The following is a 27,908-nucleotide window of genomic DNA, read 5'->3' on the forward strand; positions in this document are numbered from 1 at the left end:
TCTTTTCCCGTGGACTTTAATGTGGTGTTTGCATGAGGCTCAGAACACCAATTTGTGAGGATAAACTCCATTGGAGAGCGAGAAGGTGGAGCGCAGGTACCCCCGGAGCTGAGGCACCTTCCTGATCCGCGCCAGGATCTGCGAATCCACGGCCTTCTGGTCTGTCTTGCGCTGCTCCGTCAGCTCATATTTCTGCAAAGCACAGAGAGCAACCTTAAAATCCTGGGGGAAACTGCAGGATCCTTTAGAGAGGAGGAAATTCAGGGCAAAGCCTGAGTTTTGGGATTTTAAAGAAATCTTTCCCCCATTTGTTCTCGATAACGGGAAGGTGGCGGAGAACTGAAACGCTCCTTGGAGCCAACACAGTGACAGCATTTCTTGGTCAAAAAAGACATTTAGCTCCTTCTCCTCTGAGAAAACCCCCCAAATTTTAAAGGTTACCTCATTTTCATGGCACCACCTCACCTTATTAATGACCACTTAAAATCCACCTTTATTTTCTTCCTAATTCCTCCTTTCCAACCCAACCTGGAGCATTGAAAAAGAAGGAACCACTCTGTCCCTTACCTCTTTCTCAGTGTCAAAGATTTCTCCTTCCTGGTGCTTAGGCTTCCTCAGCCTCTTCTTCTTGAAGTAGGAATCCGTGAGATGCTTAGGAATTTTCACTCCAGTGAGATCCACCTTTGTGGATGTGGCAATAACAAATTTCTGGTGGGCCCTGCGCAGAGGCACACGGTTGACAGCCAGGGGGCCTGAAGGCAGAGAAGACAAGAGAGAACAAGGTCAGCTTTTCTGGGGAAAATCACTGCCTTGAAGCTGAATTTTTGTAGTCTATGTGATGACCAATTCCTTCAGAGTTGCCTACAGATAATATCTCAACAGTCAAAGCCCCCTAGAAATACAAAAATCTCCTTTCTGAGCTCTTCCAGTCAGATACTCAAGCTTAATTACCTCCTCTCCACCTCCCTGCAAAGTCACAAATGGCAGAATCATTAAGGTTGGAAAAGATCTCCAAGATCATCAAGTCCAACTGTGACAGATGACCACACTGTCAACTCCAGCAGAGCACTGAGTGCCACATTCAGCTGTCCCTTGGACACCCCCAGGAGTGGTGACTCCACAACAAAACGTGATTCCACATTGATGTGCCACATCAAACACACGCAGATCTGTTGTACTACTGACTCCAGAGACAAAATTCAACTTAAAAGACCCAAAGAACTCTCCCAGAACAAAAATACCGTGCTTAAATACAATTTTTTACCTGTAACAAGCAGAAGGCCAGTATCGAGCTGCTTCAGGAACACAACACGCTGTAAAGAAATGAGACGGGACATCAATTCTCAGGTCCCAGTGCTGCCACACCACAGCCAAACTGTGACTCTCCATGAGCTTTACCTCTCAATGCTGAGCAAACCCATTAACTCCAGTTTAACTCTTCCCCCATCCCACAGGATGGCAACAGCCATCCCAGCACCCAAATCCTTTGTGTGAGTTACAGGCAGGAATTGGATAAACACCACAAGGACTCTGTAACTTCACTCAGAGCCATTCCCCAGTTGTGTTTTGCTCCTTCTGGTCAAGATTTCCTTCTCTGACAGCATTCTTTATAGAACCATGAACATCAAAGACAGAGAATTCAAGACAGGAATTCAGGATGGTGACAAGAATTCAGGATGGTCCATCCTGAGGATGGAGAACCCAATATAAAAATCCATTACACCCTGATAATCAGATTAGGAACGAAACTAATTTTTCCTTTGCAGTAACTGCTATAAGACAAAATTTTATCTTTGTAGGAGCAGCAACAGAAACAGGCTCTGCTCTGCAGCAAAACTCTTTGCATTGTGTCCAAGCAACTGGCTGAGCCTGTTTTACTTCCAGCTCTGCTCAGAACAACTTTAATTTACAAACATTTCACCTCTGCCTCCCCTAAAGGCTGGACAAGGAAAACACCCAGACAGAAGTCACACATTTACACGCAGTGGCCCAGCTGGGAGATTGAGGGTGCTGAAAGGCTGCCAGAGGCTGGCAGCAGGAGCAGTGCCCACCTTGCCGCGGTGCCGGCCGGTGAGCAGGATCAGCACCGTGCCGGGGGTGATGGACGAGCGCAGGCGCCGCTTGTGCTGGCAGAAAGGCTTCTTGCCATGGCTCAGCAGCTTCCTGGGAACGTCCTCCGTGGGGTAGTACCTGGGCTGGGAGCACAGGACAAACATCTTGTACCACCCATGTGTCTCACAGCACAGTGATTCCTCAAAAAGGGTTTCCCTATTTCCCCGAAGTTCAGCTTTCTGAAGGATCTCTGCTGCAGATGGGCTTGGAAACACACTGGGTATTTTAGAATATTTAGTGTCCAGCTCTGTATTTGTGTGTGTACTTCCACCATGGCACAGAAACACACAGGACAGAGAATTCCCACCTGAATTCCCATGAACTGAGCCCCTGCATCCCCCCAAGCACGAGGCTCACCACCCAGCCTAAAGCCCCCTGCAGCAAACCACGAGCATCCCGGTGCTTTTCCGTACCATCTTCCGGATTTTAACCACCCGGCTGCCTCCATTCTTGTCTCCACCCACTGGCTTAGTGATAGTGGCACGGGGCATCTCCTTCTTCTTCTTCTCTATCTGCGCGCAAAAAACAAGGAAAACTCAGCACATTTCAAACCAAAGGCACCACGATAAACCCCATTATTCCCCCCAGAGCTCCCCACCCTACCTTTGTCTCTGGGGCCGTGTACTTGCGCTTGTACAGGGCTTTCCTGGCGTACATGGCAGAGCGGGAATACCTCCCGATGCCGCGGGCCAGGACGGGGTTACGGCTGGCATGGTATTTCTTCACTCTCTTCTTCTTGTCCCCAGCTGCTTTCTGGCTTGGCTTCTGCTCCGCCGGCTTCTTCTCCCCTCCCTTCTTCTTGGCCGGCTTCTTCTCACCTGGCTTCTTCTCTGGTGCCTTCTCGCCCGCCATCTGCGATCACGGACAGCAGGGTTTAGAGCTTGTTACAAAGCACACAGAATAAAAATAAAACAATCCAAACCATCCTTCACACCTTTCTAGTAGCTGTCAGCCACCTCCTCCGGGCGCAGCTGACTTAGCCCTGCTCCCTGTGCGACTCTACACGGCTTTAAGCTGCTCCTGCACGCTGGTTACAACTCCAGCACACTCCAAGCGCTCCTCGGTGGGAAGCCCGAGGACACACAAACACACCCCGAGCCTGCAGCCGCCTCTGCCCCGGCACCGCTGAGCTGCCGGGCCCTGCCCCGGCGGCCTCCCCCGTCCAGCCCCAGCCCAGCTCCCCGGGAAGCTCCGGCGCGGCCTCCACATCCCGCCGCGGCCTGGCCCGCTCGGACCGGCGACACTCCCGTTCCTCCCCACTCCTACGCCCATCCGCCGCTCCCCGAGGCTGCCGGGCCGCGCCTGTGACCGCAGCGGGGCCGCCGGCGGGCGGATGGCGGCGGATGGAGCGCGATAGGCCGGGCGCCGATAGCGGCAGCTCCGCCATCCTCACCTTCCGGGGGAGCAAAAGGAACTCACATCCGGGTGCGCGGGCTAAGGACAGCGCGGCGTCTGACGTCAGCGCGCCGCGCGGGGCACCATGGGACTTGTAGTCCGGGACCGTTCGCGCTGCCCGGGGCAGCCCCGGGTCACCAGCGAGGGGGACACCGGACCCCGCGCCCGCTCCGGGGGCTGCAGGACCCCCGACCCGGACAGCGGTCCCGCCGCGCCGCCGCCGCTTAACCCGCGTCCGCTCGGGGCTCGGCGGGCTCCGCGCCCTGCCCCGTGTACGGACGAGGCTCCGATACCACCTCGCTCCGGTGCCGGGGGTCCCGCAGCCCCCCGGGCGGAGCGGCGGTGCGGCGCGGGGCGGGGCGCGGCGCGGGGCGATGACGGCGCGGGCGGTGACGCGGGGCGGGCCGCGCCGCGCTCGCGGGCCCGAGGCCGCCGTTGTTCGCGCTCCCCGCAGCGCCCGAAGGCCGCGGCCCCGCCGGGACCCCCATGTGAGCGGCGGGCGGCGCGGGGGGGCCGGCGCACCGCGACCCGCCGGGGCCACGGGGGAAGATGACATCGCGGAGGTGAGGCGGGAGCGGCGGCCGCGCTGGCGGGGAGGGCGGCGGGCAGGGGCCGCGGCTCCCGGGGCTGCGGGGACGGGGCTGCTCCCTGCGGGCGGGCAGAACCCCCGGGAGCCGCCCCGGCAGCGCCCACCGCGCCCGTTCCCGCGGGGATGTCCCGGTCCCGGAGCCCCCTCCCGCCTGTTCCCGGGGGATGTTCCCCTCCCGCAGCCCCCACCCCGCTCGTTCCCGGGGGATGTCCCCGCTCCCCGATCCCGCTCCCCGCCCGTTCCCGGGCGTGCAGGGATCGGGGGGCTTCGAGTGTCTCGTTGGTGGCCGGAGCTGCCCCGGTGCCCCCGGTTTGGGGGGGTTCCCGTGAATGTCCCCATGGAGCCCGAGGGATGGATTGTTGGTGACTGGGACCTGCTCAGTGCCGGGTTCGTGTTCCATCGAGGGCCAGCAGCGCTGATTTACCGACCCTGAAACACGGCCCGGAGTGTCCCTGAGCTCCCCACACCTGTGCTCTTAATCACTTATCAGCGTTCGCTCTGATTTCAAACCCTTGTGGCACTGCTAGAGCACGGCGCCGAACAGCCAAACCCGTTTCTTTGTTGTAGCTTCTCACTGTCCTTGATGGATTTTGGTATTTGTACCCGGTGTCCTTTTGGGTGAGCTTTGAGCTTTAGAGGAATTATTGTCGTAGAAAATACTATAAATGTATTTATCCTTTTGAACCAACCTGTTCTGAGATTCCCAGAATGGTTTGGGTTGGAAGGGTCATAAAGTTCATCCCATTCCCCCCCCTGCCATGGGCAGGGACACCTTCCACTATCCCAGATTGCTCCAGCCTGACCTTGGACACTTCAGGGATGGGGCAGCCACAATTTCAATTGATTCACCTCTACAACTAATAGCTATTAAATTATAATTTCTCCAAGGGTAAGTTGTCCTCTCTCTTTTCTCCTCAAGATGGTGAATCTGGGTGAATTGGTTTCAATCCATGGCCATTTATAGTAGGATTTGGAGTTTTTTGAACTGTATGGAGGTTTTTTAGTCTATGCTGTGCTCTCTGGATGTCCCTGCTCACGCTGGGAGCAAGGTTACAAGTCACCTTTGGGCAGCTCTGTGAGTTTCCTCCTTGCCAGAATATTTACTGTTAGTCTGCTCAGAGCCCTAAACTGCAACTTGTGAGGGAGACTGAAAAAAGCTGGGAAATATCAACTGATGAGCCTATAAATAGGAGTAATTAAAGTACCTGTCAGCACATCCCCAGTGCTGGGGCTGTGACAGCTGAGACAGAACTGATTTCATCTCTCCTTTGCTCTTGCAAAGGTGATTAAAAACCCCAATCACCGCGTGGAAAATTGTATCGATTTATTTCTTTTGGTTTGGTAAGAGAGAAATGTGCTGGCAGCGTGTGACTTAGGGAGCACAGATCCTGCTGGACCACGACAACAAAAAAGGGATCACTGTGGATTTTCCATCGTGGATTTTTTTTTTTGTTTTTTTTCCCATCAGAAATTTCCTCGCTTTGCTGACACCCCCTTGATTTTGAACCCCTTATTTCTTACCAACATCCCCACCTTGCTGTGAGCTCACTGTGGGCTGGCAGTGATGCATTCCCAGCCCCTGAGTGGGAATTGCTGCGGGAGGGATGGCGAGGAGCAGCCCTGCCAAGGGCGTGGGTTTGGGTGACCCCTGGGATTGTATTCACTGCCCTTGGCCGGGGCACCGACTCTGCACCTGCTGCCACGGCCACGGGCAGGGAAAAGAGCACAAAAAAGCCCAAAATGCATTCCATCCCTATAAAAGGAAGCGTGAGAGCGGGTCCTGGCTGTGCCCTCCCCGTTTGGAAGGGCTGCAGCCCCCAAGGTTGGGAGCACAAGGGATGGCAGCGCTTCAAGGAGGATCCTCCTGGCGGCCGGAACCGCTGGCAGGGATCCCTGACACCCCCATTCTGCTATTTGGGGTGCCTGACAAATGCAGCTTCCTACTCAAAGCCAAAAATACGGAGCTGAGGGAGCAGGAGGACGAGGTGCCAGCAGAGCCACAGTTACATAAAGGGCAAGAAATCCCTCCCAGGTGTAGCTTGGCTTTGCTGCGTCTTGGTGTGGATGTGGGAGAGAGATTTTGGACCATCTATAGGGTTTTTGTGTGTTTAAGCTCTCCTTTAAATGCTGGTTAAATAACAGGTTATTTGTAGTTATCTCTGTACATAAATTATTATTTTTCCTTTGCTGTAACAGCTCATGCACAGCTTAAGGTTCAGGGTGGGATACAGAAGATATTTCACTGGTTGAAGTTTATGCAATTTCAATATAATAAATCTGGAGAGGCAATCACAATAATTTCTCCTCTGTCTCTTTAGACAGTTTTTTGCTGTAAACTCAAAAATTTCTCCTCTGTCTATTTAGACTTTTTTTTTTGCCATAAACTCCAAAATTTACCAAAGTTTCTCTTGATTCCTGTGCATATTTAAAAACCTTTCAAATTTCAAAATATTACTGCACATTTTTTGTTTTGCTTTTTGTGTTTTTTTTTTCCTTTTGTGTTTGTTTTTTCCTAATGGAAAAAACAGAAACAAAAAAAAAAAAAAAAAGGTAAAAATTTGGGAGTAAAAATGTGGTAAATATATGATCACCTTCTCCAGGCAACCTGTTGTGGGCTGAAATGTGTTATTTAATGTTCACTTCATGCCAGGTACTGATGCTTGTGCAGTTTCTCTTGTGAGAACTTTCCTTGACCTTTGAATAATTGTTAGATAAATGTAACATTATTCATTAGTTCATTCCCATTTGCTGTGATAATTTGGAAGTATTTTTGAATGTATTTTTCCATGTCCTGTGCATAAATTTGATAATTTCTGTGTTGTTCTTCAGGGAAAGATGGGGACTATTCACTAGATTTTCATGGTGCAAGTAGAATATTATGAGCTAGGGGAAGAAAAGATTCACAAGAAGATTCACACAATTTATTTCTGAAAAGGATCCTGATGAATGACTTGCTAGGGATTTGGATTTTCTAGAATCCTAAAACTCCAGAACATTTCTGAAGAGAAGGCTTTGGTGGGAATATTGGCAACTCTTCAGTAGAGAAGGAATTGCTGCAACAATTGAAATAATAACCCTAAATTTAGACCTGTGCTCTCCTATTTTGCTGATTTAGCAATTTAGCCCAAAATGCTGACTGGATCAGGAAGGATCAGGAATGCTGTTCCATTTTTCTGGATATAACATTCCTCTCTCTGTGATGAGCCTGCCTGTGGAGTTTTTTTGGATATATTTTGTTGTACTTTGGAAAAGCCCAGAGGTGAACAGAGAGAGGAGCAGGCTGGGTTCTTTCAGCACACAACAACGAGGATTTAACCCTGAAAATTAAAGGTGATTTTTTTTAATTGCCGAGTGCGAAAGTGGCAGAGCTGAGGTCGAGCTGCTCACACCAACAGTTTATTCTTAGAATTTTAGAAAGAAAATTCTCCCCAGACCCTTTCATGCAGAACTCCCTCAGGGCTGCAATAAAAACGGGCAAATTCCAGATAAGAGCAGAGGCAGCGGTGGCACCGAGTGCCTCCCAAATAAGTCCCAAAGTCAATGCCAGAGGTGGGGACAGGGAGCTGCTGGCCCCAGCTCTGCCTGGGCTCTGGGATAGTCATTGAGAGCAGTCTGTGGGTGGTGAGGATCAATGGGAGATTCCTCTGGGGCTGTATTTAAACAGGGCAGACCCAACCCCGGCCCCACATCCCTGCGAGGAAGAGCAGTGGGGTGTCCACGCAGGCAGTTCCTTCCTGGCCCCCTCAGCTGTGCCCTAAACCATGAGGTTTTGTTCAGTTTTTAACCTTCAAAATGTTGTCGAATGTCACTTTGGGTGTTTTGTTTTTATTTTTAGGTATTTTTCCTGTTTGTCTTTCAGTTTCTTTGTGTGCTGTGTTTTGCTGGAGTGAGGAAATACCACTTCTGGTCTGTGTTTATGTTGTGTACCTTTGATATCATTTTAATCAGAATGGGGATAAGTGTAATTCTTAGGCTTACAGAAAGTTGCAATGCATAAAGTTGCAATGTGAAACTAATAACGGAATTTTATTAATTTAGGTGCAAAGCTCAGTGTGCAAGCTGTCACATTGCTCTCTGTGAGTTAACTCTGAGAACCTGCTGTTTATTTATTAACATTCTTTATTTTGAACCTCTTGTAGATGGTTTCATCCAAACATCACTGGGGTGGAGGCAGAAAACCTGCTGTTAACGAGAGGAGTCGATGGCAGCTTCTTGGCACGGCCCAGCAAAAGTAACCCAGGAGACTTCACACTCTCTGTTAGGTGAGTTTGGCTCTTCCCAGTCTTGCCCCAGCTTGGTAATAATCTTAATTTATGGCTATCCTATGGAGAAAGAGCTGTGGGTGAACTCCTTGAAAGAGGTGGAAGAATGCTCTGGTCACTTTTTAGTGTTGTTTGCTTTTCCCTCTTCTTTTTCTCCCATTTTCCCTGAAGAACTTCTCAAAAACTTTTACTCAGCTCTAAATTGGAGGGGGGTGAATTCTGATTTTACAGCAGGACAGAAATGCTCAGGAGAAGCAGAAGCAGGTTGATAATAACATTGCTTTTAGCCCTTTATAAATCCATTTGGTCACCAACTGGAAGGAGCCAGAGGTGTTGGGAATTAGTGATCCAGCAGGAAATCCAGACTCTCCTTGCACAGGAAGAGTCAGCAAGTTTTTAAGGGCAACTGTGGCTTTTTCAGCTTCCAAAATAGGCCCTCTGTGGCAGTTGTCCCCTGACACTGCGTGGTAGGGATGGGGAAAAGACAGCAAGAGGAAGTAGATAAAGGAAAAGGGAAAAGTGGGATTGGTGATAAGAGTTGTGCTGCTTGGATACTTGTGAGATAACAGCCCTTGTGGCACAGGAGGGGATTCCTGCTGGGAGCTGCTCTTCCTTCATGTTGATTGAGACTGTGTCAGCAGGCAAAGGCAAATATTTCCTGAGGGAGAGACTTTGGGAGCTGGTGGGAATTCTGGAGAAAGGAGCAAACCAGCTCTGCTGGATGTCCAGAATATTCAACTTTCACCCTCCTCTTTGTGCTTGTGTGTGGAATTTTGTGTGGCTCTGAGGGGTTTCTGGTGGGGCTCCTGAGGCTGCAGGGTTTGTGCTGCCAATTCCAGCTCAGAACTTTTCTCCTGTTCTCCCTGCCTGGTGGGCAGAGAAGCTGGAGCAGAGGAGCAGCAGCTCCATGCTGGAATTGTGAACATGGATCTCTCCACCTCAGGCATCACCAAATCTAAAAGTGATTGATTGATTGATCGGCTGACTTGGGAAGGGTTTTTTGTCCTCTGTTTCAAATCTCAGACGAACTGGAGCAGTGACCCACATCAAGATCCAGAACACAGGTGACTACTATGACCTCTATGGGGGAGAGAAGTTTGCCACGCTGGCTGAGCTGGTGCAGTACTACATGGAGCACCATGGGCAGCTCAAGGAAAAGAATGGAGATGTCATCGAGCTGAAATATCCCCTCAACTGTGCTGATCCCACCTCAGAAAGGTCAGAGAAATGTCCTTGTGCTGCTTAAAAAATGCTGTGTTAATCCCTCTTCACACTCAGCCTCCCTTCTGGGAAAAGGGTGGCCACAACTTTGGATTTGTTTCAGGGAGGTTTCTTGCAAAATAGATGAATAAATGTGGTTAAAGGTGAAGCAATCCAAGCCTCAGAACCTGTTCCCTTCAGGATTCTTTCTTGGGTGGGACGGGACTGAAATAGAGGGCAAAATTCCCTTTATTTTTACTGGGAGAATGATTAATCTGAGAAGTTCTGATGTTGTTGCTGCTGCAAGGAATTCCCAGGGATATTTCTGGGCATAACTTTTTGTGCTTTTCCTAGCAGTGGGTAGAAAGTGAGGGCTGCACAAATCCTCAGATTCCTCAAACTCCTGTTTTGAGGAGTGTGGTTAATAAGGAGAATTTGGGACTCTGGATTTGAGGAAATATCAGGGGTCAGAACTAAACCAGCAGATACCTGTTTATTCCTTGAAGTGAAAAAATGAGGAAAAATAATCAAACAAGTTCTCTTAATGCCTTAACAGAGGTGGGGAGGATTGATGGTTTTTTGGCCTATTTCCTGAAGAATTGGGGTTGCTGGGATTACCCTCTCCAGTTCCTAATGGGATAGAAAGGTGGGGTCTCAAAAGTATGAGGTTTCCACAAGTTTATCAGGGAAATTTCATGAAGGAAATAAAAGAATGAATGTCTTGACTGAGGGGAAGATTGGAGTGTAACCTGGTGTTTATTTGGATTGTTGTGAAGGATCCAAATCAAAGCTTCACTGGAAACTTGTAGGAAACTCCATGGAAGTGCTTTGAAGTGTTTCCGTCCTCACTGATGTGCACCTGGACACTTCCAAAGCTTATTTTATTTATTATTTTTACCAACCGAGGCTTTCCCTAGACCCGGCTGCTGCTGAGTGAACAGAAGGATTCAATTCCATAATAAACACCTGGAACAAACGGATTCAGCTGGAAAGCTAAGCAGGGTGTCTCCCCTCTTCATTTCCAGGTGGTTTCACGGGCATCTCTCAGGGAGAGAAGCTGAGAAGCTCCTGACAGAGAAAGGAAAGCATGGCAGCTTCCTGGTGAGGGAGAGCCAGAGCCACCCTGGGGACTTTGTCCTTTCTGTGAGGACGGGGGATGACAAGGGAGAGAGCAACGACGGCAAATCCAAAGTGACACACGTCATGATCCACTGCCAGGTAGGAACAGCAGCGACTCCATGGGCTCTGGATCCTCTCCCCTTTTCCCCTTTTGCTGCAGGTCATCCCTTTGATCAAAATGTCTCCTTTGATGGCATCAAAATTCCAATATTTTTTGGCTGGCTGGCTCCTGTCAGGGCCTTCTGGCTCAAATCACACTTTGCTGTGTTCAGGGAGCCTTTGCAGTCTCCTGGATGGGTTTGATCAAAATAGGAGTGATTGGATAAATGGAGATTTATCCACAGATGTCTCTGTGCTGTCAGTTCAGGCAGTTACACCTGATGGATGATCAACAGTCTGTGAAAATGAGCGTTCACTCCAAGGAATGCCCTGAAATCTAAATCTTCTGTTTAGTATAAGGTAGTTCTTCACTGAAATATTACTAAATTACAGTTTTCATATTTAATCTGTCTCCATGGGCTGCTATTTAAAAAATAATCATAGATTTTTTTAAAAAACTTGGATTTTTCTTATTCTCTTTTACTTCTGTTGTGCCCGAAGGCAGTGTAATAACTGAATTGTATAAAAACACCTAAAATGCAGTAACAGAAGTAGTTTGGAGGTAGAAATTACCCACCAGGACTGTAAATGCTGAATTAACAGAATATGTTTATTTTTTCAAGAAAATCCCTCTGATTTGCAGTTAGCATTTATGCCTTTGAGGAAAATAATTTGGCATTTGCTTCCTTAAAATAGAGATGGTGCCAGGCAGTGCCAGCCTTTCAAGACCCAATCATACACTTAATTTTGGAAATCAATTCAAATCCCTAATTCTTGGATTCTCATCCTGTAGCTCCAGAGCTGTCTGAGCCCTGGTTCAGAGGGAATCAGCTCTCTAAAAAAAGCAGATAAACCGATTTTCAAGGAGATGGCAAAAAAAGGAAATGTCCTGCAGCGTGTCTGTTTCTATTTATTAAAGTTCTATCCTTTAGCAGAAGGATTTCAGTAGAGCCTTCCACACATAATTTTGGAGGTTATTTCTGATGCAAGGCACAGCCTAGAGGTGCTGTGGCTGTGGTGGTGGGAAATGCATTTATTTGGACAAATATATGCAAATATTTATTTATTTGACTTTTCAGGATCTCAAATATGACGTTGGTGGAGGGGAGAAGTTTGACTCTCTGACAGATCTGGTGGAGCATTACAAGAAGAACCCCATGGTGGAGACTTTGGGCACGGTGTTGCAGCTCAAGCAGGTGAGGAGGACAGGCCACCCCTGAGCTTTGCCATCTGCAGGATGTGTTGTTGAAATGCAGCTTTTCCATGTGTTCTGCAAGAATTTTTTCTGAGGGGAAAAAAATGAGGAGTTGCACTTCATGAAATGGATGAAAAAGTAAATTTTTGTTAGGCTTGGGAAGGGATTGTCTTGTCTCTGATGTGCAGAATTTCCTGGTCTGTAAGAGTTGCAGGGCATGTCCGGAAACGAGACAATTTAATGCATTAAATAATTAAATGAATAATTAAATAAAAACTGTGACGCTTTAAAACCAACTGTTCACCATCCCCTTCCTCACTGCCCTTGGCTCGAATCCCAAAACACTGACATCCAAAAAAAAAAAGCCTGGATCCTAAAATCCCATTAAAATATCCTCATTTTGAGGGATTTGTGTTAGAGCTGTCTTTGCATGGCTGTTCTTGGCTGACCTGTGGTGTTTGTGTGTGCCCAGCCCCTCAACACCACCCGGATCAACGCTGCCGAGATCGAGAGCCGCGTCAGGGAGCTCAGCAAGCTGGCAGAGACCACGGATAAAGTCAAGCAGGGCTTCTGGGAAGAGTTTGAGGTGATTCCTGACATTCCAGGGAGTGTTTCCCGCAGCGTTTCCTGCAGTTTTTCCCTCCAGTGTTCACTCTCACACTGCCAAAGTTGGGTTCTGCTTTCCTGCTCTTTCCTCCTTTCCATCCCCTCACATCCATGGCTTTACTCCCATCTCCAGGGCTTTGCCAGCTCCACTCTCGTGGCTTGAGAGATTTGCCTTTTTTTCCCTGATTCTCAGAGTGATTTTTGTCCAGGATATCCTCCTGGATGTCCTTCCCTGTTTGTCCCACCGGGACAATCCTTCCAATTCCTTCTGCAGTTTGGGAAGTTGGGAGTGGTTTCTTTAGAGACACTTCCATTTCTCAGTCCATCCGTTGTCCTTGGGGCTTTTTGATGCTCGTTTTTGAGGATCTTAAAGCCATTGGGAAGTGGTAGAAAGCTCTGGGATAAAACAACATGGATTATATGCATTTCTTGGGCTTCTGGAGGTTTCATTTTGGTTTGTTTTGGTGTTTCATTTCTCTCTGTCGGCAAAATTCCAGTTTTTTTCCAGAAGGACAAGGAGAATGGCTTCAAACTAGAAGAGAAGTTTAGATGAGATATTGGGAAGAAATCCTTCCATCATCTGGAAGAAACTCTTCCCAGAGAAGCTGTGGGTGCCCAGTCCTTGGAAGTGTTAAAAGCCAGATTGGCTGGGGCTTGGAGCAGCCTGAGACAGTGGAATGATTTGGGTTGTGAGGGACCTTAAATCCCATTGTACCCCACCCCTGCCATGGCCAGGGACACCTTTCCCTATCCCAGGTGGCTCCAAGCCCCATCCAGCCTGGTCTGGAGCACTCCAGGCTGGGTAATGGACTGGTTTGTACCTCACACACACACAAAAGCACCAGTGGAGTCTGGAATTCCACCAGCAGATGGCAACAGGAAACTGGGAAGTGCTCAGGGAGCTCCAGAGAGGCTGCTGTGAGAAACTTCCTGAATAGTGATGGATTTGCAAAGTGACCATGCTTGGAGAAACCCTCCTTGTTCAGAAATATCCATTGGCTGAATGTGCAGTGTGCTCTGATTGTTGCCAGGAGAGGGAAAATTAATCCATGGAAAGGGAAGGAATTAGCACAGAGATGTGTGAGGGGAGTGTCAGATGGTGAGGTGATGGCACTGGGAAATGATAAAATGAGGATTGAGATTTCTCCTTTCTCCTTCCAGAGGGAGGGGACAGCCCTTGATGCAGGGCTGCTGGATGGTCAGAACGGCCAGAATTCCATCTGGAGAGGGAAGGAAGTCAGCAGAGGTGGTGTGTGTGTGGGAAGGGATTGTTGGTTTGGCAAAACACAACTGAACTATTAACTCACAGTTCTTTCCTGACCTCTGGTTCACATTGAAAAAATTTTTCTTGGAGTGGATTTCTCAGTCCAAGGAAAAGTCTAGCAGGAAAAGCAAATAAATGAAGAATTTTTCCTGTGGGACATTGCACTTCTTTTTCCCCTTTGCTGCTGTCACTGAGCTCAGCACTAACCCTCGTTTTTTTGGGATTGAAGCCCTCTCCTGGCAGTTTCAGTGCCCTGTTTTCCCTGTTTTCCATTCCCTCAGGGAAGCTCCAGCTGTCCCCCATGGTGGCAGGAGGGGGGAGCACACTCCAGGCTGCCCATGGATCCCTGTCTGTGCTGCTCAGCCCAGATGGTGAATTTAAATCACTTGTCTCCAGGCAGGAATGCTTCCTCTTGTCCCAGGAAGCACCAGAACAGGGATGTTCACAGCCCTTGTAGTGTTTTTCCTTCTGAGAAATGGTTATTTCTGAGCTTAGTGCTGAGATGTTGTGGTGAGGTGGAGGAGAATATTCAGATTTATGGCTCTGAATGGGCTTGTTGGGATCACTGCTGCTCGTGGATCTCTCCTCAGGGATGCTCCAAGCAATGATAATTAACTCTAGGAAGGAAGATGTGGTTTCCACACACATTTAATTGCTCCAATTCTTTAACTTGCTGGGAAAGTTTGGCTCTCAGACCTTTTGCCTGGAATTCCACAGGCTGGAATTTGGGAGCTGTTTCCCGCCCTTTTGTCACAAGCTTGAAAACTTTTCATCTCTTCAATTTCTTTTGCTTTCCCTGCCTTTAGGATCAGCCCAATTTTCCAAGGTCATCAAGTGAGGGAGTATCAGACTGAGACAGGAATGAGCAAATGTGCCAGTTAAATAAAGAGTCTGGAGGGTGGGAATGATGAGGGGAGCAGCTCCCAAAACCCGAGTGTTCCTTTTAGTGGGACCAGGAACTGCTTTGGGCCTGAAAACTTGGAGCAGAGCTTTGGGATCCAGGGAGCTTTGGGAGTGGGGAGATTTGCCATGGAAGTTTGGAATTGCCGCTGTCCCTGGGACGCTGTGTCCCAGAAATCCCCACTGCAGCTTGTTCCTGACTGGGATAATTCATGGATAAATAAATTATGGATAGCCCACCACCTAATGCCCCTCTGCTGCCTTTCCTCTGGGATTGCTGTGAGCGTGGGCCAGCCCATCCTGCTGTTCCTGAGCCCCCCTGTGTGTGCTCTCCCCTCAGACCTTGCAGCAGCAGGAATGCAAACTCCTCTACAGCCGCAAGGAAGGGCAGCGCCAGGAAAACAAGAACAAAAATAGATACAAAAACATTTTACCCTGTGAGTATCGACCCTTCCTTGCCGTTTAATGTTACTCTGGTTTGTTTTCCTCATTAGTACAGGGTTAATTAAGTGCCACTGGCCTTTGGCTTCTCTTTAATGATAATTTTCCCTCTTATCAGGATTATCCAGTGATTTCCAATTTGGGTTCACACATTTGCACTTTGTAGATATTTGTAATATTGGTTTTTATCTTCATTTAAAAGCCTCACATCCCTCAACTCAACAGGCTGGGATACTTAAATTTAAGAGGATTAATTGGGAGGCCAGAACTGGCACATGCAAATCCCAAGGCTTTGCCTTGACTTGGTGTTTGAGTGTTCCTGAATTCCCAGACATGGACATGTTTTGGTCCAGCTGGTCACAGCAACTTCTTTAAAGGAAGCAGAACAGGCAATTTGGAATATTTTGATCACTTATTTACTAGGATTGATAATTAATTAATAGCTGCTATGTGCTCACAACTGTGGGCTGCAAGTGCTTGACATGCATGTGTGTTTTTGCAGTTGATCACACCAGAGTTGTTCTCCACGATGGTGATCCCAATGAACCCGTTTCAGACTATATCAATGCTAATATTATTATGGTGAGTGGATTTGAGTGTATTCCCACCTCCTCTTCCCTAAATCCAAGGGAATCTTGTCACCACACACAATTTGTTGAATTCCTGGTTTGGTTTTTTTTTTTTTTTTTCCCCTCTCTAGCCTGAGTTTGAAACCAAGTGCAACAACTCAAAGCCAAAAAAAAGTTACATTGCTACCCAAGGCTGCCTGCAGAACACAGTGAATGATTTCTGGAGGATGGTGTTCCAGGAGAATTCCAGAGTTATTGTCATGACCACGAAAGAAGTGGAAAGAGGAAAGGTAAAACCAAACTCCAACTGGCTTTGGGAAAGATTCTGACATTTGAGTACAAGTAGGAGCTGATCTGACAGGGATGAATTGATTTATGACTGGAATCAGGCACAGGATTCCTTGGAAATCTGGAAGGTGCTGAGTGTCCTTTTTTTATTGGTGTCTGTGGGAATTGGGGATGGATTCCTGTCACATCAAGCCTCCCTTTCTTAAGGTTTGCCTGCTGAAATTTCAGCTGCTGGCTGTGAATCTCTGTATTTCAAACTTACGGGAGATGTGGCCAAGCAGGAATTCTGGGTGCTTGAAGGGAAAAATTCCCTGCTCCTGCAGCAAAAGTGTTGGCATTTATTTTAGCTCATCAAGACCTCCCTAATAAAACAGAATTATGGAATTTTATTATTACAAGAGTGAACACAGAGATGTTGCTGCTTAGCTGGGAGCTGCCCTGGCAGGATTTAATGCTGTCAAGAGGAATTTTCCCTGCAATGTTGTATCCCAAAAATCTCCACTTCCCTTTGGAGTACAGGAATCTTGTCCTGCTCCCTGGCCTCTGGCAAACCTGGGGATATTTTAATTTGTTTCTGGTTTCTGATGATACAAGGCAGGAAAGAATAGGAATAGTTGAACATTGATATCCTGGCAGCAGCCACACACAGCTTCCTGGGGTTTGTAAGGATTTATCTTTGGAATTTGTTGCTTCTGATCTTTTTTTCTGTTTGATAAATACTGTCCCTTCTCTCCTTTTAAATTTCTCTGCTTCTTCCACACACTATTGTCCACGTTTTTACCTTTTTCCATATTCTCATTATCTGTTCCTGAATAGAAAACTGTTGCTTTTTTAGGGGAGCATCATTTGTGGGGAAAATCAAATTTAGAGCTGAAGTTTTTCTGTGGGTGACTGATGATTGCAGGGGGTCCTCACTCCCAGGAACTTTGTGTGAGTGTACTGAAGACAGATAACAGAAAATTTTACAGGATTCTCTCCCTAATGAAGGTGTCAAAGCTGCCACTGGTGCTGTTTATTGGAGCCATTAGACTTTGTCTTGTGTATTTATTTTTTTTTTAAGTCTTTGTGAATTTTTGCCACTTCATCCCCCTGATAAAGGGACAGGATTTGTGTTTCCTTCCTTGGAATTCACTGACAGAGGAGAAGCTCCCCATTCCCAGTGCTAATCTTTGTTTTGGAAAAGGAGAAATAAATTACGGAGTTGATTTGAATACACCTTTCTTCCTTCAAGTTATTTATTATTTTTTTAAGAACCCCCTGAATGGCCTTTGCTCCTCTGCAATTTCTCCATTTTTTTTTTCCCCAAAGTTTGCTCATCCCTTTTGCTGGAGAAAACACCTTAATTCATCAGTGCTGCATTGCTTCTTCTTTCTGTGCCCTTGATTGTTTTTGTGATGCCTATTCCACTTCTTAAAGAACTGCAAATTCCAGTCCTGGTATCAAATCAAAGCTTTTTTATCTCAGGCCAAGCTGTTTGCAGGAAGAGAGAACCTTTGCAGCAGAGCTGCCTCCATAGCCTGAGGAAGGGAGGAGCTGTGGAACATCCCAGCCCTGCATCAAGTCCTGGATGTGCTTTAAAGTGCAGAAGCAGCAAATCCTTAGAAATTAAAGGAGTTTTGGGGTTTTTGGAGGCAGTTCAGCAACCCTTCCAGCAGAGCAAAGCTTATTTTAAAACATCATGTTGCTGTTCAGAGCTCTGCATTGAAAACTGCAAAGTTATTTCTGCTGGCACCCCCCAGTAATCAGTGTATTTGCTTCAGTTTCAGAATATTTGCTTGTTTCTCCCCTTGTGACAGGGAAAGAAGGGCAAAAATAGCAGGAAAGCATCTTGTTGCCTACGTGGGCATGTGTTCAGCCATCTTCTCTGCCTTGGGCTGCCAGGAGGAGCTTCCCTGTGCTGTGTTTTTTCCTGAATATTCAGGATAACTGCAGATAGACCCTATTGCTCTGTAGGATTTGGTGTTTGCTGCTGCAGTAATTCCTGCTTGGATGCTGCATTCCCAGGAGTTGCTCTTTCCTGACCTGTCACAGGAGCCAAATCCAGGTGCTGGTGGGTGAATCCATTCCTCAGTGGATGGAATTTATCCCTGGGCAGAGACAATCCTGATGGAGCAGCAGCACACCAAAAACTCTGCATTTCAGAACCTACAGACCCACGAACTGCTCCCTTTGCAGGAGTTTCCATCTTTGGTGGTGGAACCAGAGCTGGGTCAGCCCTTCCTGCTGCAAGCCATGGAAAAGCAAATATCCAAGTTTTATTTCCACTGGGAATGATTTGTACCTTTGACCTTTATTTCTTTTGTAGGGTTTGGGCTGTGGGACTGAATTCTGTATTTTAAGACCTGTGACAGGGGGTGCAAAAAGCATGATTTTAATCCCCAGCTTTTGAAAATATCCAGGCACAAAATACCCCAAAAATGTGCTAAGAGGAGAGGTGACCTGTACCTGTCTGAAATTATCCAGTGGCTGTTATGGAGAGGAGAAACTCCCCATTAAAATATTCCTCACCTCATCAGCTGATTGTCCTCTGTGGGCTCTGAAACAAAAACAAAACCTCCAGGGTTGAATTAATCACTTTGCAAAGCAACTTTTTTTTTTTTTTTTTCCTGCCTGATTATTCCTTTTCTTTTTATTGTTTTTTTTTTTTCCTTTATAACTTGAAATCTTGCAGAGTAAGTGTGTGAAGTACTGGCCGGATGAATATTCCCTGAAGGAGTACGGGGTGATGCGTGTCCGGAACGTGAAGGAGAGTGCAGCCCACGACTACACCCTGAGGGAGCTGAAACTTTCCAAAGTTGGCCAGGTGAGAACAAAAACAGCTCTGTCCTTTCAGCCCAGCTTGTGGATCACCAAAGGAAAAAATGTCAGGATTAGCCCATTTCCCTGGAATCAATAAAAGCACTCGGAGGTGAATAAATGGAGCCCTGCCTTTCTTTGAAGCTCCACGTTCAGTTCCATCCATCTTTCTCTTTTTGCCCTTGGGATAATTGAAGATTCTCCTACCTAAGCAGCTTTTGGCAGGAGAGGAGCTGCTGCAGAGCTTGCAGGGAATCAGGGAGGAGGGAAAATGCTTTTAACTAAGGGCACTTCAATCCAGCCTGGCTCTTGTTCCCTCATGGAAATGGTGGCACTGAAAGGAAAAGTTGTGTGTGGAAAATTCACTTAAGGGAAGGGATAAAAAGGTGAGAAAACAGTGTGGAAATGGCAATTCCTGTTAAGGAACAGTTTGGATCAGGGAGGAGAAGCAGACCAGGGGAATTGGGGATGGATTCCTGTCCCATCAAGCCTCCCTTTCTTAAGGTTTGCCTGCTGAAATTTCAGCTGCTGGGTGTGAATCTCTGTATTTCAAACTTACGGGAGATGTGGCCAAGCAGGAATTCTGGGTGCTTGAAGGGAAAAATTCCCTGCTCCTGCAGCAAAAATCTTGCCATTTATTTTAGCTCATCAAGACCTCCCTAAATAAAACAGAGTTATGGGATTTTATTATTACAAAACTGAACATAGAGATGTTGCTGCTTAGCTGGCAGGATTTAATGCTGTCAAGAGGAATTTTCCCTGCAATGGTGTATCCCAAAAAATCTGGGGAGTACAGGAATCTTGTCCTGCTCCCTGACCTCTGGGCTATTGAATTTGAGGGATTTAATGACTGATGTGCCAGGCCAGGCCTTGTTCCCTCCTTTGGGATTTGCGGAGCTGCGCTCAGGCCGGATTTGGGGGGGCTCAGCTGTGCCCCACGAGCAGCCAGCCGTGTTTGGAGCAGCAGGTGTGTGTCCCTGTGCCGCAGGGGAACACGGAGAGGACGGTGTGGCAGTACCACTTCCGCACCTGGCCCGACCACGGCGTCCCCAGCGACCCCGGCGGCGTCCTGGACTTCCTGGAGGAGGTGCACCACAAGCAGGAGAGCATCCCTGATGCAGGACCTGTCGTGGTGCACTGCAGGTGAGGCTCCTGCCGCTCCTCCTTTTGGCCCAGGGAGCTGAGAGCGTTAAAAAGAACAGCTTTCCCTGGGAATTGCTCAGAATTCCCTGGTTTCTGTCTGTGTAATGTTACATTCTGGGTGGGTGGCATGAGGTCCCCTTGGGAAGGGATTTCAGGCTCTGAACCTTTGGATAAATGAAAATTTCTGCTGTTGGATGAGAAGATGGGACCAGACCTGGCTGGAGCATTTCAAGTGCAGGATCATGGGAATTCTGGCATCTCATCCCACCTGTGAAGGCTCTGTCCATTTTGGGTGTTCTCACCTTGTAACTGATACCATTTTTAGGCAGAGAAATGTTAGATCTGACCTTGGTTTTTTTCTGATTTATAAACACTGAGGGACAGAAGTGCTGATTTCTGTGCCTTCCCTGGGGTCTCTGGTTTGACTCTGGCTAGAATTTGGAAGCCCCTGGCTACAATTTGCAAACCTCCTGTCTCCTAATGCCAGAATTCCTTTACCTGAGGTTTTGCTGCGCATTCAGAAAGATCAAAACAATAAAATTCCATTTTTTTTCTCCTTCTTCCAGTGCCGGGATTGGTCGAACAGGAACTTTCATTGTCATTGACATCCTCATTGACATCATCCGAGAGAAAGGTACCTTTAACCCTTTGATTGCCCTGCCTTTAACCCTTTGGTTTCCCTGCCCGCTCCCGGATCCACCCCAGCAACGCCGATGGAGGGTTCAGGTGAGCTCCACCCTCACCTTGGTTCTTTTCCCTGCTCTCCCCAACGCCGTGGATGTGCCCAGGGGTGGACTGTGACATCGATGTCCCCAAGACCATCCAGATGGTGAGGTCCCAGCGCTCAGGGATGGTGCAGACAGAGGCCCAGTACAGGTTCATTTACATGGCAGTGCAGCACTACATCGAGACCCTCCAGCGCAGGATCGAGGAGGAGCAGGTGGGTCCCTCCCAAAGGATCCCAGCCCGGAGCAGCAGTGCTGGGAATTGTGTTCTGGGAAGGCTGAAGGTGTGAATTGCCTCCTGTATTTTAGTTTGTTGTGCTTGAGAAATAATTAAATTGGTAGGTGGGATCCTCTCCTTGAGATATCAAGTGGAATCCTCTCCTTAAATTTGGTGGAATCCTCTCCTTTCATTATCGGATGGGATCCTCTCCTTAAATTATTAAGTGGAATCCTCTCCTTAAATTTTCAGGTGAAATCTTCTTAAAACATTGTGTAGAATCCTCTCCTTAAAATATCAGGTGGAATCTTCTCCTTAAAATATCAGGTGGAATCTTCTCCTTAAAATATCAGGTGGAATCCTCTCCTTTCATTATCGGATGGGATCCTCTCCTTAAATTATTAAGTGGAATCCTCTCCTTAAATTATCAGGTGAAATCTTCTTAAAACATTGTGTGGAATCCTCTCCTTAAATTATCAGGTGGAATCTTCTCCTTAAATTATCAGGTGGAATCTTCTTAAAGCATTGTGTGGAATCCTCTCCTTAAATTATCAGGTGGAACCTTCTCCTTAAATTATCAAGTGGAATCCTTTCCTTAAAATATCAGGTGGAATCCTCTCCTTAAATTTGGTGGTATCCTCTCCTTACATTACTGGGTAGATTCCTCTCCTTGAATTATTAAATGGAATCCTCTCCTTAAATTATCAGGTAAAATCATCTTAAAACATTGTGTGGAATCCTCTCCCTAAATTGTCAAGTGGAATCCTCTCCTTAAAATATCAGGTGAAATCTTCTTAAAACATGCTGTGGAATCCTCTCCTTAAATTAACTGGAATCCTCTCCTTAATTTAATTGGAATCCTCTCCTTAAATTATCAGGTGAAATCTTAAAACATTGTGTGGAATCCTGTCCCTAAATTATCAAGTGGATTCATCTCCTTAAATTAAGTGGAATCCTCTCCTTAAATCAATTGGAATCCATTCCCTAAATTATTAGGTGGAATCCTCTCCTTAAATTATCAGTTGGAATCCACTCCTTAAATTACCAGGTGGAATCCTCTCCTTACATTACTGAGTGCAATCCTGTCCTTAAATTACTGAGTGGAATTTTCTCTTTAAAATATGAGGTAGAATTCTCTCCTTAATTTAAGTGGAATTCTCTCCTACTCTCCCTGTCCCCGTATCTCAAATTTCCTTCCTGTTATCAAATTTCCTGTGGAGGAAGAATAAAAGATAAGGGTCTGTTAATTAAAGCAGAACCTCGTGCTCTTTGTGTTTTAAAGAGATTTCAGAGCTTGTTCCCTGCATTCCTCAAAGGGGAAAATCAAATGCTGATCACTCCAATTCCAGTTTTGGGAGTTTATTGGTAGGAAATCAGTTTATTGGAGTGGAAAATGAAAGGGTGAGTGCGGTGGTCCAACAAAAAGCACTTCCAGGAGTGTGGAGGGAGCAGAAATGTTTGGGAATAAGTGGTGAGAGGCACAGAGAGCTTCCCCTGCCCCTTCCTGCTCAGGGGATTCCTTGCACTGCAGTTTGGGGGGTTTTACAGCAGTTTCCTGGTTTTGTGATAAAGAGCTGATGTTTTCTCCTTGTCCCTGCTGCTCCCTGCCCTGACCTCAGAGCAGCTGGGGTTTGTACCTTTTGCTTTCTGTGCTAATTAGCCCAGATTTTTACTCTTTTCAGTGTCTTTTTCCCTGCTGGGGACTTTGCAACACTTACTGGGTTAGATCCTCTTTATCAGCTGGTTCTTACAAAATGTCCTTGTGGTCCATCCCACAAATCCTGCATTCCTTGTGTCCACCAATCCATCCATCCATCCATCCATCCATCCATCCATCCATCCATCCATCCATCCCACAAATCCTGCATTCCTTGTGTCCACCAATCCATCCATCCCACAAATCCTGCATTCCATGTGTCCAATCCATCCATCCATCCCACAAATCCTGCCTTCCATGTGTCCACCAATCCATCCATCCATCCATCCCACAAATCCTGCATTCCTTGTGTCCAATCCATCTATCCCACAAATCCTGCATTCCATGTATCCACCTATCTATCCATCCCACAAATCCTGCATTCCATCCATCCATCCATCCATCCATCCATCCATCCATCCATCCATCCATCCATCCATCCATCCATCCATCCCACAAATCCCGCATTCCCTGTGTCCACCAATCCATCTTTGTCTCCCAGACTTTGTTCGATGAAGCAAACCCAGGTTTGCTCAACAAATCTTTTCCCAAGCTTTGTTCCCACAAACTGCTCGGGACAGCTTTGTCATAAATCCTGGCCAAGAGGGGTTTAAGAATCAGCAGAATGAGCTGAGGGAGTTTCAGGAGTCCATCCTGGAAAAGCCTCAATCCCAGGAATGTTCTTAATGGGAATTCAGGAGCCAGAACTCCCCGGAGGCTCCTCCAGCCTCTGCTGTGAGATCGGGTCACCCCTCAGCACTTGTTGGCAGCATTAAAAAACCCCAAATAAACCCTCAAACCCCTCCCCAGCCCCCAAATTCTCTGCAAAACTTCATTTTCCACCGTGCAGGTTTCAGTGTTTGCAGGCCTTGTGGATGCCTGGGAAGAGGAAAAATCCATCTCCCGTTTCTTTCCCAGTGTGGTTCCCTGGCAGGATCTGGAGCTGGGTGCCAGCACAATTGGCTGCAGCCTGGAGCATATGTGCACCATCCAAATAACAGCTTGGCTGCTTTTTATATCAAACCTAATGGGCTCGGATATTATTTTATTAGAGCTCCTGCAAACAATGGTGTTGCTCTGTTGGCCCCAGCTCCGAGCTGGAAATGAGGTCAGTGGGAAGCCCACTGGCTGCTCAAGAATGAAATGGGGATTTTTCTGCCAAGGAGATGAGGGTTGAGTACGTTCAGAGGGTTGGTGTGTCCTGCTGGAGATGGTGGGATGGGTGGAAATGGGGATTTATCAGGTTTAGGTGTGCTCAGTGATGTGTTCACTGCAGGATGAGCTCTCTCCTCACAGATAAACCCAAAAACACCCATGGGTATCTCCTCGTGGAATTGCTGCACTTTCTCAATGATTGGTTGCTGGGATTAACCCCAAACCTGGCTTTTTGTTGTGTGTTTTGCTTCACAGAAGAGCAAGAGGAAAGGTCACGAGTACACAAACATTAAATATTCCTTATCGGACCAGACGGGCGGGGATCAGAGCCCTCTCCCCCCCTGCACCCCAACCCCAACGTGTCCAGAGTAAGTCCAGTCCTGCCCTCAGTTTTTGAGCTGTTTTCTCTCCTCTTCAAAGACCTCAAACGAGGCTGAGTTACCCCAGAACCTGCCCTGTTGTGCTGGGCTTGCCTCTGAAATAAATCAAGTGAAATTAATGGTCTCTGAATTATGGGGTGTGTATTATAGGACATTTCTTTTTGTGTATTATAAGATTTTTTTTTTTTTTTTTGGTGGGACTCTAAATCCTGATTTCATTTCAGAATGAGAGAAGATAGTGCTAGAGTATATGAAAACGTGGGGCTGATGCAGCAGCAGAAGAGTTTCAGATGAGAGGATGTTCAGAGCCTTCCCAGCCAAGGCAGGTGTGTATGGCCAGAGGAGGGGCTGTGCCCGGCCTGGCTTGGGAGAAAATGCCCCCAGAAATGCCCCCAAAAATGCCCAGAATGCTTGGAATTGATCCCCAGAGGGTGCCTGAGTTCCAAAAGCTAATTTAAATTCAATTTTCATGACCTTTATGCACAATCTCACCTTTCACTGCCAAAGCACCCGCACGGTTTCTCAGCCAGGCTCGAGACTTTGGGTTGAGTTTAAACTTTATTTAGAGCATTTCTGTACAATGCCTGAATAAGAAACAACTGCTGGGTTTTTTCCTCAATAATTCTTCATTTTTTTTTTCCTTTCCCAGACATGAAAATGGTTTTTAAAAAGGTCAAGAAAGAGATGGAAGAAGCTTCACGTGAGCAGTGAACTCTGAGGGCTTGGTACCTTTTTATTTACGGTTTTAATCCTTCAGTAGGCAAAACTTCAGAGCATCTAAAGATTGTTTTTATCTCTTCTCTCCAATTTCCAATTGCTCATTTTCCAAATAAAAGGAAATCCTTTCTACAAGGTAGACAATTACTTTGTAGAGTCAGTTTTGAATCCTGCAAACTGTTGGACTGTCATCCATTTGTTTTTTTTAAATAGTATTTTGGTTTCACAGTATGGCTGTTAGTGGGGTTTTGGTTTTTTTTTTTTCCTTATTTGAGCAGTTGTGGGGTTTTTGGGGGGCACTGGGTGGGGGGTGGGTGGTGGGAGAGCAATGCCATGGATAAATCCATGCCATGAAATGTAAAATACTGATGGGAACAATGTGGATTGTTGGAAAACAGTGGATCACCAGCGTGGATAGAACCAAGTGCATGATCAAATTAGTCCTGATACATTTCAAACTCAGACTGAGCTTCCTGGGGTGAGCAGTTCTTGAGATGAAGGTGCTTTTTATTGTGATAATTGGTGGCTTTGATTCCGATTTTGGTGGCTTTGATTCCAATTTTGCTGTGTGGCTGGATGGGCTATTTTGGAGGAATTTATGCAAAGTTGTTTTTTACATCAAACAAAGTTTCTTTTCCGTGATCTGTGCCCAGAATAGGAATTCCTTGTGTCCTTCAGGAGACTCAGTGACCTGGGGGTGCTTTGTGAGGAGGCTCTGTGGTGACTTTGTGCTCAATTAAATGAGAATTCAGGTGTTAACTACGAATTGCAGGATGTTAAACCCAGTGAAACCAGTAACCGAAGTGGAAGCTGTGCAGGAGCCTCCTGGATTATTTTTTTTTTTAGGGAAGGAAGGAAGGATCCCAGGATTCCTGGTGGGACAGGAGCAGCAAGGCCACACTGGGGGCACTGTCCCACCCCAAGTGCCTTTGGGAGCTGCCTGGACCTTCCTGTCCCAGTGCATGGAAAACCACTGGCAGGGAGACAGAGCCTCTTGCAGAGACTCCCCAAGGAAGAGCTGGTGAGCTTCCATGTGATTCCTTCCCCTGGCTCTGCCCTGGACCAGCAGCTCCCCTTGGAGCTGTGCATGGCAGGAGTTGGGAGCCTGGGGTCTCCCCAGCACCTTGTCCCTGATTTTGGGGACATTCTGGGACATTGAGGAGCGATTCCCATCCCCACACGGGATGCCTGACCTTCCTGTGTGGCTGGAATGGGGTTGTTGGCCTTGCTTTGCTGGTGGAATCCTGCTGGAGCCTGGAATGTAATTAATTAATTAATTAATGCAGCTTTGGGAGAGGTGGAGATGCCATCGCCTGCTCCTGAGTGCTTTGCAAACCCCGGTATTTGAGCAGTTTGTTTGGCCTGAGTGAAGGTGCTTCATTAATATTAAGCAGAATTTTGTCCCTTGGCCTCTTGTCCTTTTTGGGGGCTTTGGGACTTGATTTTTTTGGAACTCCTGTCACCAGCACACCATAAATGTGTTTGACTGGCACAGCCTTATGCTCTAGCCCTGAATCCTTGTGCCCTTCCTAGGTGGGAATAGAAGATGAAAGAGAGAAATGTGGTGATTTGGTGGAGAGATTCCTGTTCTCCATCCCCTGCCAGCCTCTCCCTGTTCCCAGCTGAGCAGGGATCGCTTGGAAGTGTTGACATTTGCACGGAGTAATTAAATATTTGCCTCAAACTCTGTGCAAAATCAAATTGTGCACTTGAGAGGCTGGAGCAGGGTGAGGGACACACCCAGGCGGGGTTTGGAGCTGCTCTGCTCCAAGCTGGAGGGGAAAAGCCAGGAGAAAGGAGGGAAGGATCCTGAGGGAATCTCAACTCTGTGCACTCAGTTCATGAGAAGTGTCTTAAAAAGCTGGACCCGTGCAGGCAGCAATCTGCACAGCGTGGCCTCGCTCAGAGCCTGTTTTATTTGGAATTGTTCTCCTTGGGAGCAGGGAGCTCTTGTGCAGAACGTGTGGGGGAATGTCAGCGAGGGGGGAGCAGGATCTGTGACCAAAGGGATGAATTCTCCTTTCTGAGCCTGGTTTGGGTCCTGGTGGGTGCCAAAGGGGAGCCCCTGCACCCTAAAATCTGTCCCCAGAGACAGGGAGGGTTCTGAAAGCGTCTCCTGCATGAATCCCAGCATTAATTCTCCCAAATAACTTTGGGGTTCTGGCAGGTGAACAGCAAAGAGAAACATCCTTTGGTTCAGGGGAGATCGGTGATGGGATTCAGGGATTCCCAGGTTTAGGGAATTCAGTGGGAAGCTGTGCTGGCTGAGCTTGTTCTGGAGCAGGGCTGGAAAAGGGATCCCAGGGGGAATTTCCCCCAGCTCCCAAGGCACAATGATTGATGCCAGTGTGAATTTGCTGCAGACGTCATTTACTGAATGTTTTAGAGAAATACACTTTAATTTCAGCTAACTCCTGTTAGGCCTGGTTGGTTCTATTAATCCTGACCAAACTTTCCTTTTTTCCTCCTAAAAGATGTGTTTGAGACCTGATTAACCAGGACACAGCTAACAAAGGTATCCAACCTGTTCCCTTTTTTTTTTTGTTGTTGTAGGGCTGAGGAAATTTGCAGCTGGGACTAAGATGTATTGTCAGGCTTAGATTTTCTACCCATAACTCCATTATTTCAAATTAATTGTTCATTTCTCCCTTTTCAATAGTGAAAGGTAATGAATAATTTCAAGCCTGTTTATTTATGACATTACTGTGATTTTTTTTTTATTGCAGTACTAAAGACTAATGAAAAAGGATCTTATTAGGTGGAATAGGCCTTGCATTTATTTTTTTTTCCTGCAATGTATGAAGTATTGTACCAGAGTATTAAATGAAATGTAATATTTTATTGCAAAATTTCTATCCTTTAGAAGGAATACATTTAGGATGTCATCAATTTGATGTGAATCATGTAAATGTTGAGAAATGAGCTGTTTATTCTACATCTGGTGTTTCAAAAAGATTTCACCTCTTGCCTTTTGCCCACAGTCTGTAGCCCATTTACAGTTGTCAAAATGTGACATTAAATAATAGTTCCTGTATAGAAA

The 27,908-nt window shown here is 47.0% G+C and overlaps 2 protein-coding genes across 3 annotated transcripts; one reads left to right on the forward strand and one right to left on the reverse strand.

Moving 5' to 3' along the window:
* Nucleotides 1-4,511, reverse strand: LOC141731172 (large ribosomal subunit protein eL6-like). Of its 2 annotated transcripts, none has more exons than XM_074554735.1 (7): nucleotides 4,470-4,511; nucleotides 2,716-2,964; nucleotides 2,526-2,624; nucleotides 2,052-2,195; nucleotides 1,265-1,313; nucleotides 568-752; nucleotides 1-192 (listed from the first exon to the last, which is right to left on the reverse strand). In XM_074554735.1, exons 1-7 carry the CDS (start codon nucleotides 4,494-4,496, stop codon nucleotides 40-42), a joined length of 906 nt encoding a protein of 301 aa, XP_074410836.1. In that variant the 5' UTR covers nucleotides 4,497-4,511; the 3' UTR covers nucleotides 1-39. The 2 variants fall into 2 exon arrangements, with proteins under 2 accessions (XP_074410836.1, XP_074410835.1); XM_074554734.1 differs by lacking the exon at nucleotides 4,470-4,511 and adding an exon at nucleotides 3,506-4,063.
* LOC141731171 (tyrosine-protein phosphatase non-receptor type 11) lies at nucleotides 3,930-27,908 on the forward strand. Its single transcript, XM_074554733.1, has 16 exons — nucleotides 3,930-4,070; nucleotides 8,236-8,358; nucleotides 9,382-9,576; nucleotides 10,584-10,776; nucleotides 11,856-11,972; nucleotides 12,444-12,557; nucleotides 15,082-15,178; nucleotides 15,685-15,764; nucleotides 15,883-16,041; nucleotides 18,711-18,842; nucleotides 19,824-19,978; nucleotides 20,545-20,612; nucleotides 20,767-20,918; nucleotides 24,027-24,139; nucleotides 24,376-24,477; nucleotides 24,801-27,908. Exons 1-15 carry the CDS (start codon nucleotides 4,057-4,059, stop codon nucleotides 24,443-24,445), a joined length of 1,782 nt encoding a protein of 593 aa, XP_074410834.1. The 5' UTR covers nucleotides 3,930-4,056; the 3' UTR covers nucleotides 24,446-24,477; nucleotides 24,801-27,908.

The sequence above is a fragment of the Zonotrichia albicollis genome, chromosome 18 (assembly GCF_047830755.1).
Source record: "Zonotrichia albicollis isolate bZonAlb1 chromosome 18, bZonAlb1.hap1, whole genome shotgun sequence".
NCBI lineage: Eukaryota > Metazoa > Chordata > Aves > Passeriformes > Passerellidae > Zonotrichia > Zonotrichia albicollis.

Excerpts from the sequence above, each read along its gene's own strand:
- LOC141731171 (XM_074554733.1), top strand. Across the intron at positions 9,577-10,583 it reads GCTGATCCCACCTCAGAAAG|GTGGTTTCACGGGCATCTCT; the intron begins GTCAGAGAAATG and ends CTTCATTTCCAG. Across the intron at positions 10,777-11,855 it reads ACGTCATGATCCACTGCCAG|GATCTCAAATATGACGTTGG; the intron begins GTAGGAACAGCA and ends TTGACTTTTCAG.
- LOC141731172 (XM_074554734.1), bottom strand. The coding sequence starts at position 4,063 with ATGTCATCTTCCCCCGTGGCCCCGGCGGGTCGCGGTGCGCCGGCCCCC. Across the intron at positions 2,625-2,715 it reads ACACGGCCCCAGAGACAAAG|ATAGAGAAGAAGAAGAAGGA; the intron begins GTAGGGTGGGGA and ends TTTTGCGCGCAG. Across the intron at positions 2,196-2,525 it reads TGGTTAAAATCCGGAAGATG|CCCAGGTACTACCCCACGGA; the intron begins GTACGGAAAAGC and ends CTGTGCTCCCAG.